Raw genomic sequence first — 8,938 nt, 5'->3', positions numbered from 1 at the left:
CGCCCCCCGCCTTCCCTCGCCCCAGTTTGATTCGTCCACCTTCCGTCCAGCTAGCTTCTCGCCAACCCATTGGCCGCCCTCACTCGCCTCCTGATTGGCCCACCGGGCAGCTTCCTCCCCGCCCACATTTTCAGAGCGGAGTCAAAGAATCCCGAGTTTGGGGCAGAGAAGAGGGGTCTTTTATTCGCTGGGCAGGGGGTGGGGGTTCTAGGTGGGGGACAGATAATAAATACCGAGGAATGTCGAGTCTCAGTGCCTCCAAAACGTGGATTTGGTGCTGGGGTCCTGGAGCCTGTCAGCCAGTCGGAGGACAAGGTCAATAAATACCCAAACCACCGAGGCGGGCGGAGCCAACAGTGGCTCCGAGAGCAGCGCACGTGAGAAGGGGGGTGGGGAGGGGAGAGGAACGCAGGAATCCCCGAAAAAGCTGGGCTGGGCAGAGCAAAGGCTCCCGGCAGAGCTGGCGAAGTTCGTGCCGATCGTTTGCCCCGGAGAACAAGAATTCGTGCGCCAGTCGTTTCGCCAGCCACTGGCGGGTGGGGGCGGGGAGGGTGAAGAGCGCATGGCCGGACGCTGTCCTGCGGCCTTCGGAGGGCCGCAGTCTTCCCACCGAGGAAGTGGGGGTGCCCCCCGCCCCCGCAGCGGCAGCGGCATTCCTGGCCACGAGCCCGCCCCGGAGCCCGGCGCTCCCTCCGCAGCCGCGGCTCCTCCCTCCTCGGCCGCCAGGGGGCGGGCACGGATCACAGGATCGGAGCTGGGCCGGACCCTGGCCGGCTGCTGTGTGGACGTTTCAGGGCTGCGCACTGGCCCAAGTGAGGGGCTTGTCTGAGGCTCTAGGGTTCAGGGGGCGAAGGAGGCTCCGGGGGCAAGTCAGAGGGGGGCGAGAAGGCTGGTGCGGGCCACCAACCCAGTGCAGCCCAGGGCGGTGGCAGAAGCCACAGCAGCGGCGAGCAGGAGCAGGCCACGCGCCTCCGGTAGGCCAGGCCTAGGGACCTGGGGGGAGGGGGAGGGGGAGAGGGGCGGGATCAGCACCCGCCTGGCCCGGGCCCCTTAGATGGTTCTGCTCCGGACCTGGCCCGCCTCCCTCCACGAGCAGCTCCGATTGGTCTGCTCGCTCTGCGGTCGGAGCTCGTCCTCGCTTCTTAGCTGCCCGTTCTGATTGGCTGCCCCAGCCTCCTCCCTCCCGTGGTGAGCGGAGCCAGGGTAGAAGCACAGCTAAGCGGCGGTGGCTCGGTGGCTCGGGGTGGGCTGGGCGCGGGGGGCGGCGTGGGACGTACCCGGGCAGGGAGCAGCAGGTGGCGGCGGTGCAGGGGGCCCGGCCCCACCAGCGGGCACTGGCCCAGAGCCACGGCCGGGGGGCCATCTAGCTGGAGAGAGAAGGGACAGGTGACCCGATCGGAGCCCAGCCCGGCCGCCCGCGGCGGTGGAGTGGAGGCAGGCGGGGAGGGAATCTCAGCGGATGGCCGAAAGGGGGTTTAATGCGAGGTCTGCGCCAAGGCAGAACTGGCAAACGTGGTGCTGTTCTTGGAATCGTAACGCAGGAGGGCGGGGAGAGGGAAGGGCGGAGCAGGCAGGGGAAGGCGGGGGTCTTACATGGGAAGGTGGATCCGTGGCCCGGGGACTGGGGACCCCCGTGACGGCTGGAAGGAGAAGAGAGAGGCGTATGGCGCGTGGAGGGCGGGCAGGGCGGTGGCGCGGCGTGCCCCAGCCTGGACCCCCTCCCCCGGGGGCCCACACTCAGCCGGCGCCCCCTGCCCTTCCCCGTGCCCTGGGGAAGGTGAGACGCGGACTCGCCTGTGGCTCCCTGGGCCTGTAGCAGCTCCATCCGCTCCTGCAGCTGCCGGACGCGCGCCTCCAGCTCCCGGTTGCGAGCCTCGGCCTCCTGCAGTTGACTGCGGGCGAGATGGGGAGGGTGAGCCCGCGGGGGCCCGCTGGGGCGGCCCGGCGGCGGCGGCGGCGGCGGCCCGTGCCCTGGCCCGACCTGGCGAAGTTCTGGTTGGCCGTCCGGATGGCCTCCAGCTCGCGGCTCAGGCTCTGCCTCGTGAGCACCTCCTCCTCCAGGGCCTCCTGGAGCTCTCGCAGCGTCACCTCGCTCTCTGCCTCCACCGTGGCCTCCGGGACGGGCACGGCGGCTTCAGCCTGGAAGGGGGGGGTGGGGGGAAGACCCGGCTCACACCCCCCACCCCTGGATTCCTGCGGTGCAGCGCGGGGGGCGGGGGAACCCGTGAACTAGCCCTTAAACAACCCAACTCCAGACGTCTCCGGCTCTGGACAAGGCCTGCCGGCCCCTGCAGAGCATGCATGGCTTGTTCCTTGCTGAGGTCTGCAAGCCTCCGTCCTCCCACTAGCCAGTCTTAGATGTTAAGAAACCAGCCCCACATGGGGCTTGGAGTTTGGCCTAGTGGTAGAGTGCTTGCCTAGCGTGCACGAAGATCGTCGTTCAATTCCCCAGTACCACATACATAGAAAAAAAAAGCCAGAAGTGGTGCTGTGGCTCAAGTGATAAGAGTTCTAGCCTTGAGAAAGCCCAAGGACAGTGCTCAGGCCCTGAGTTCAAGCCCCAAAACTGGAAAAAAGTGCCACAGGGGCCTCTTCTGCTAACAGGTGCCCTTCTGCCCTGTACCAGTACCAGTGCTGACCACCCTCAACTGCTACTCACTGTTTCCTGGGGTGGGGACACCGTGGGGGGCAGTGTGGGCTCCATGCTAGGCACTGGCACCTGTGGCCCAGGCAGCTGCTGAGCCTCCTCCAGTTCCATGGGTATGGAGTCTGGGATCTCATCCCTTGGGAGAGGGGAGGGAGTGGCTGCCAATAGGGTGTCCCTGGCACAGGAGCAGTGCCCCAATTCCCCAAATCCAGCTCTACCTAGAGAGAGCAAGCCTTGTCCCTTAAATTACCTCATGCTGGGGGTGGGGGGGGCCGTGAGGTGGTGAGGCGGAGTGGTGGGTGGCTGCCTTTCTCATCCTCCTGTGGGAACTTGGGTCTAGACATCTGATTCTAGGGTGTGTCCCTTTCTTTAACAACCTCTTTCTTTTTTTTGTGGGTCATGGGGGTTGTCCCTGAGCGCTTCAACTCAAGACTACTGACCTACCCTTGAGCCAAGCCCCACTGCCCGTTTTCTAGAGGTTAAACGGAGATAGAGTCTCAAGTCCTTCTGTGCAAAGGCTGGCTTTGAACCTTGGTCCTCAGATCTCAGCCTCTTGAGTAGCTAGGATTACAGGCATGAGCCACTGCACCCAGCAACAACCTCTTTCTTTAGGGCCTCAGAATAGGCAAAGGATCCAGACCCCCAAAGATGCGATCCACTCTTCAGAGAAACCTCCAGATACTAGGTTACCCACCTGCCTTCACTGGGGGTCTGGCAACTCAGCAGTGCCTCCTGGGGGACTAAGTCTCAGGACCAGTCCTGTAATGACCTGGCCTGCCAGGGAAGCACCTGGCTGGTGGCACCAGCATTAGTTCAGGAAAGGTAGGAGCTGAGCTTGCCCTGTGTGAGCCAGGAACCAGGGACAGTGCTGGAGGCACCAGGACGTCTTGTTTTTTATTTTGGATGCTCTCAGGGTTTGAACTAACTGTCTTGGACATTCTAGGCAGGTGCTCTACACTTGAACCACATCTCCAGCTTCAATTCCTGTTTTCTAATTGTGAGATGCATGGTCATACGTGTAAGAGAAATGATTTCAAGAGGCTTTATTGTTACACATGTGACTGGATGAAGTTTCTAATCGGTGAAAATTCATTACAGGCTGGGCACTGGTGGCTTACACCATAATTCTACCTACTCAGAAGGCGGAGATCTAAGGATCACTGTTCAAACCCAACCTGCACAGGAAAGTCTATGAGATTCATTTCCAGAGAACCAGCAAAAAGCTGGAAGTGGAGCTGTGGCTCAAAGTGCTAGACAGCTAGCCTTGAGCAAAAAGAAAAAGCTCAGGGTCAGCACCCAGGTCCTGAGTTCAAGCCCCAGGATCAGCATACACATACACAAATTCGTTATAAAAATCCCATCTTCTAAGATGCAGATGCCATGGGACTATGACTCGACATGGTGACTGGAATGCTCAGACTTGGCTTCATGTTTCACACTGAGTCTACTTAGGGGATCCTAAGTGTTCCTGGTCCCAAGACCGATCTTGCAAACTAACTGGGGCCTAGAGGCCTTGGCAGCCACCCAGCAGCCTCTGTTCCCTCCAGAACAATGAGTGTGCTTACCTGAGGGCCATGCAGGAGTAGGAGTAGCCCACGAAAGGCAGGTGGACACCCAGTGGCATGCCTTCCTGCATGTCTGACAGCGTCTCCTTCATGGGAGAGGCACAGATGTGACCAGTGTTTGTCTGGGCTGGCCCCTCATCCTTTCCCATCATCCCTCAAGTGTCCCTCCCCAAACTTAGCCCAACACAAGGGTTATCCAAAATGGCCTCTGCTAGGTTGTAATTGGTCAGTTCTCTAGGGGGTTAGGGCAAGGACAGGAGAGCCTGGGACAGCATGAGACACAGAGAGGTGGCTCTCTAAATTCCCACAAGCTCCCAGGAAAACCTTCAGTGCCCTACCCCCTACAATCTGCCATCTCAGCCCTCGTCACTGAGACCTCACTGTCAAGGAGCAGGACTGCTAAGTCCACATCTCCAGTGGGGCCTCCAGATTCACCAGAGAAAGAATGCCACAAGACCCCAGGAGTTATCACCCCGGGTTTCAGGAGTGAGTGGGGTGCAGGTACGTACCCCTCCCCCGCTCACCATGGCAGTGAGCCCATCCTCCACCACGTCGAAGTTGCACGTGTCTGTGGCACCTTCAAAGTCCGGTGTGAAGGGGGGCACGCTGTCACCAAGGCCCTCCCAGTCCAGGCCCAGGAAGAAAGGATGCCTGCGGAAGTCATCCGCTCCACCCCGCCCTAGCCGGACCTCAGCGGGGCATAGTAGCCGCTGAATGAGGTCCCGAGCCTCCTCGGGGACGCCTGTGTCGGCTAGTGGCAGAGACAGGTGCTCCTGCACGGAGGGAGGGAGGAGATGAGGGCCTGGCCGCCCCATGCCAGGACAACAGGAGCTCCTGGCACGGTGCTCACCTTGTAGTGGACAATCTTGCCATAGGTCTCCGCTGTAGAGTCGGCATAGAAGGGCGTCTGTCCGTAGAACATTTCATAGGCAAACACACCCAGCGCCCACCAGTCACATTCAGGCCCATAGCTGCCAGTCCCCGGTGCGCCGCCCACGGCTTGCAGGATCTCAGGGGACAAGTAGTCTGGGGTGCCCACGGCGACCAGCGACCGCACCTACGTCCGCAGGACCCGGGTCTCCATCACGGGGGCAGGGCTGACCCTTCCACCGAGTTAGGCTCCCCAGTCCTGCCCCGTGGGCAGTGCCCAGTCCCCTCCTCGCCCCACTGCTCACTGTTCCATCCGCCCGCAGCTTGAGACAGGAGCCGAAGTCAGCCAGGCGAATGTGTCCACAGCGGTCCAGTAAGATGTTGTCGGGTTTTATGTCCCTGTGAGGCGAGAAGAGGGCGGGGCCGCCCGCTGCCGAGCTCCGCCCTCCGGGCCACTCTGCCGGCCCCCACCGCAAGCCCCCTCCCCGCCCCCGTCAAGCCCGGCCCCCAGAGGGCTCCAGCCAATAGGATCCCTTTCACCACCCTCCGGGGAGGGGCCGCCCCTTAGCGCTCTGGCCACGCCCCTCGCGTCCACCGCGCATGCAGCCCACCTGTGCACGTAGCCCAGCCGGTGCACCGAGTCTATGGCCATGACGATCTCTGCCAGGTAGAAGCGCGCCATCTCGGCTGGGATCCGCTCCCCAAACTTGCTCAGCAGCGTTAGCAGATCCCCACCCACGTAGTACTCCATGACCAGGTACTGGGAAGGGGGTCGCCGCGGGGTGAGCGGCCCTGCCGAGGCGCCCGCCGGTCGCTCACTGCCCTCTCACCCCCTCCCCAGAGCGCGCCCGGGCTCTCCTGACGCAGGGGCCACACGGAGAGCGACCTCGGCCGGCCCGGGGAAGAGCTCTTGGGTGGCCGTGGCCCTCACCAGGTAGTTCTCGTCCTGAAAGGCGAAGTGCAGCTGTGTGATCCAGCGCCGGTCCCCGTTCACCAACACATCCCGCTCTTCACGGAAGCACGACACCTGCGCCAGGCACCCAGAGGCGCTGAGGGGCTGAAGCCGGGCGGGGATGCCAGGCGCGCCCGGGTCCCGGCCCCGGCCCCACCCGGCCCTCACCTCGCCCCTCTTCAGCATGTCCCACTTGTTCATGATCTTCATGGCATACACCTGGCCCGTCTGCCTCATCTTCACCACCGCTACCTGAAAGCCAGAGCAGGGTGGCAGCAGCGGGAGGGGTAGGGTAGCGGGCGGGCGGTGGGGAAGCCTCCCCGGCCCCGCCCCGCCCCGGCCCCGCCCCCGCTCCCACCCAATCCCAGGTTCGCGCTCATTCATCAGTTTCTGCGGCTGGGCCCGGCTCCCACGCCCCGCCCACCCCAAGCCGGCCTCGGCCGCCGCCACGGGACTCACCTCGCTGAACGCCCCGCGCCCGATCACCTTCAGAATCTCAAAGTCGTCCCTCTGCAGCCGGACCTCCTTAAGCCTCGCCGCAATGGGCTCCGCTGAGGGTGGCCGGGGAGGAGGGCAGGGGTGAGAACCCAGCGGCCAACAGCCCGCCCTCAGCCTCCCCACTTCTCCGTACACTTCCTGGGCTCCAGGAACAGTGGGTCAGGCTCTAGGAATCGCAAACCGGCTTGCGCTTGCTCTCGTGGAGCCGCTCTTCTGAGCCCCTCTCTGGGGTGGACGGGCAGAGGGTGAAAGGGTGAACAAATGCCTGCACAGCCGGTGGTGCCCAAGGACGGGGGAGAAGTCCCTGAGCCCCGGGCCCTGCGCCCAGGCCCAGGCATGGCGCAGGCCCTCAGTGGGATGGGCACAGCTCGCAGCCAGGGTTTTGTGCTGTGGGCCAGAACCACGCAGCGGTGTTGGCGGCTGGGAAAAGTATGTGCAAGGGGGGGGGTCCAGAGGGTGGCGCAGATGCACACCCCGAGTGTTTGTGGAGTGTGGCCTCTGTCTCTTGAGGGGAGCAGAGGGGTGTTTTACAGCTGGCAATCACAGCTTCAGAAACTAAAGTCCTACAGCTAGCTGGGGAGATGCTGGGCACTGGGGGAGCAGGCCAAGGGCCTTATCTGCGAAAGTGGAATTAGCCTGGACTCCCGGAGACAGCTTGGAGGAGGGATGGGTATGAACAGGAAAGAGGAGGGTTCTAATGGGTTCTGGAGGGGAGAGGGGTTCAGGGACAGTGGGAGGCCAAGGAAGAACCATCCAGGGCAAAGGATGGGGGAGGGAGGAGAGAGCCAAGACACCCAGCCCTTTTAAGGCAGCAGGAGCCCAGGCCCCCTCCCCCGCCCCAAGGCTCAGCAGGGGAGGGGCCCCAGCATGCAGCCCAGGCCACAAAAGGACTGCTCCTGGCAGGAAAGGCAGGCCAGTGCACCCACTCTAGGCCTCAGTTTACCCTGCCTGCTCAGCTCCATCTGCAAAAGGGGGGCCCAGAGAGTCACTGAGGGTTAGAAGGAGGGAAAAAAGTCCCCAAGAGGCCCAGGGGGCTGGCCTATAGCCTCCATCTTCCTATCTTTGAAATGGAATAGGACGGAGCCTAGATCAGGAGAGACAAGAGGGAGCTGGAACAGTGGGGGACAAGACACAGTGACCCATGAAGACAGGGACACACAGGCCAAGAACCAAGAGGCAGATGCTGAGGGACAGGCAGAGAGTGGCAGGATGCCAGTTGTGACAAATCAGAGCGAGGGGGGCCTGGCAGGGGCCGGGTCGGGGCAGGCAGGGCAGGAAGCTGGCTTTGAAGCAGCCAGGTCCGAAGGGCCTGGAAAGACCTCTGCGCCAAGGGGCTTTGTAGGACAGCTGGGGTTGGAAAACTGAAAGGAGCGGCTGCTGTTGGGGGTGGGGGGGACATGGATCCTGCACAGTGGACACACCCAGACCCCAAGTGGCGGAGGGCACAGAGGGTGCTGAGTGGCGCCTGTGTGCTGAGCTGCTGCCCCCCAGGGCCTGGATGAGTCACCCACCCTCCCAGGGCCTGGACACCTGTCAGGGTTCTGGAGAGGCTGGCGCCCAACACCTGCCTGTCAGCCGCGCCCTTGGCAGCTGCCCACGCTCCCCCACACCCAGCGAAGCTAGGACAGGGGGCACGGAACCCATTGGAGGGGAAAGGTCTGAGGACTGGAGGCAGACTCTGCCCAGCCTCGCCTGCCATGGCTGAGTCACCCTGGCCAGGTCGTCCTGGCCTCTGCCGACCTCACTGTCCCACAAGAAGGGCGGGTGCCCACTTGCCTTAGCATCCAGGGCTCCCAAGAGACCTGCAGGCATCCATCCTGCCCCCCCCCTGCAGGGCCAGCCTCTGCCCCTGCCCAGGCAGCCCATGCAGGACAATACTCACCCCACTGTAGGAAGTCCACCACGTACTTGTCCTGGGCCAGATCGGAGGTGCCCAGCTCCTGGTGGACGCCCAGGAGAAGGTCGAGCAGGGGCTCCAGCCCCAGGAAGCCAGGGTCCAGCGCCAGCTGCTGGAGCCGCCTCAGCCGCACTTCGGCTGACATGTCGGCCAGGCTGCACCATGGCCCCTTCCCGGGCCAGGGCTCGGGGTCCTCCAGTCACAGGGCCTGGCAGCCCGAGTCCAGGCCACGGAGCCCAGGCCACATGTCTGCCTGTCCCTAGCTGTTCCTGGGGCCTCTCTGGCCACTTCTCTCTGTGGCTGAGGCCTCCTCCTCCTCTTCTCTCCACCCCTTGGTCCGGCCCCCCTCTTGCCTCACAGCTTTAACCCGTCATAAGCCAGACCCCCCCACTCCCTCCTTCCAGGGCTCCCCAGAATTCTTTAGCACTGGAGAGCCCAGATAATTTCAACTGTCACACCAGCACTTCTCCCCCCAAAAAAGGAAGGTGCAGTGTAAGCGCCGTAGGTGT

The 8,938-nt window shown here is 63.1% G+C and overlaps 1 protein-coding gene across 6 annotated transcripts; it reads right to left on the bottom strand.

Moving 5' to 3' along the window:
- Positions 1-637: 637 nt before the first annotated feature.
- Dmpk (DM1 protein kinase) lies at positions 638-8,771 on the bottom strand. Of its 6 annotated transcripts, none has more exons than XM_090322198.1 (15): positions 8,415-8,771; positions 6,494-6,585; positions 6,203-6,286; positions 6,014-6,109; positions 5,694-5,842; positions 5,388-5,481; positions 5,063-5,269; positions 4,722-4,985; positions 4,213-4,298; positions 2,660-2,783; positions 1,982-2,139; positions 1,795-1,892; positions 1,594-1,640; positions 1,278-1,367; positions 638-993 (listed from the first exon to the last, which is right to left on the bottom strand). In XM_090322198.1, exons 1-15 carry the CDS (start codon positions 8,572-8,574, stop codon positions 871-873), a joined length of 1,872 nt encoding a protein of 623 aa, XP_090178324.1. In that variant the 5' UTR covers positions 8,575-8,771; the 3' UTR covers positions 638-870. The 6 variants fall into 6 exon arrangements, with proteins under 6 accessions (XP_090178324.1, XP_090178321.1, XP_090178323.1 ...); XM_090322195.1 differs by having other exon boundaries at positions 1,278-1,363; XM_090322197.1 differs by having other exon boundaries at positions 1,278-1,363; positions 4,737-4,985.
- Between the last annotated feature and the right edge of the window lie 167 nt (positions 8,772-8,938).

The sequence above is a fragment of the Megascapheus bottae genome, chromosome 31 (assembly GCF_031878675.1).
Source record: "Megascapheus bottae isolate mThoBot1 chromosome 31, mThoBot2.hap1, whole genome shotgun sequence".
Lineage (NCBI taxonomy): Eukaryota > Metazoa > Chordata > Mammalia > Rodentia > Geomyidae > Megascapheus > Megascapheus bottae.
Note: the sequence above shows the minus strand (reverse complement) of the source record. Positions and strands in the feature narration are given on the sequence as shown.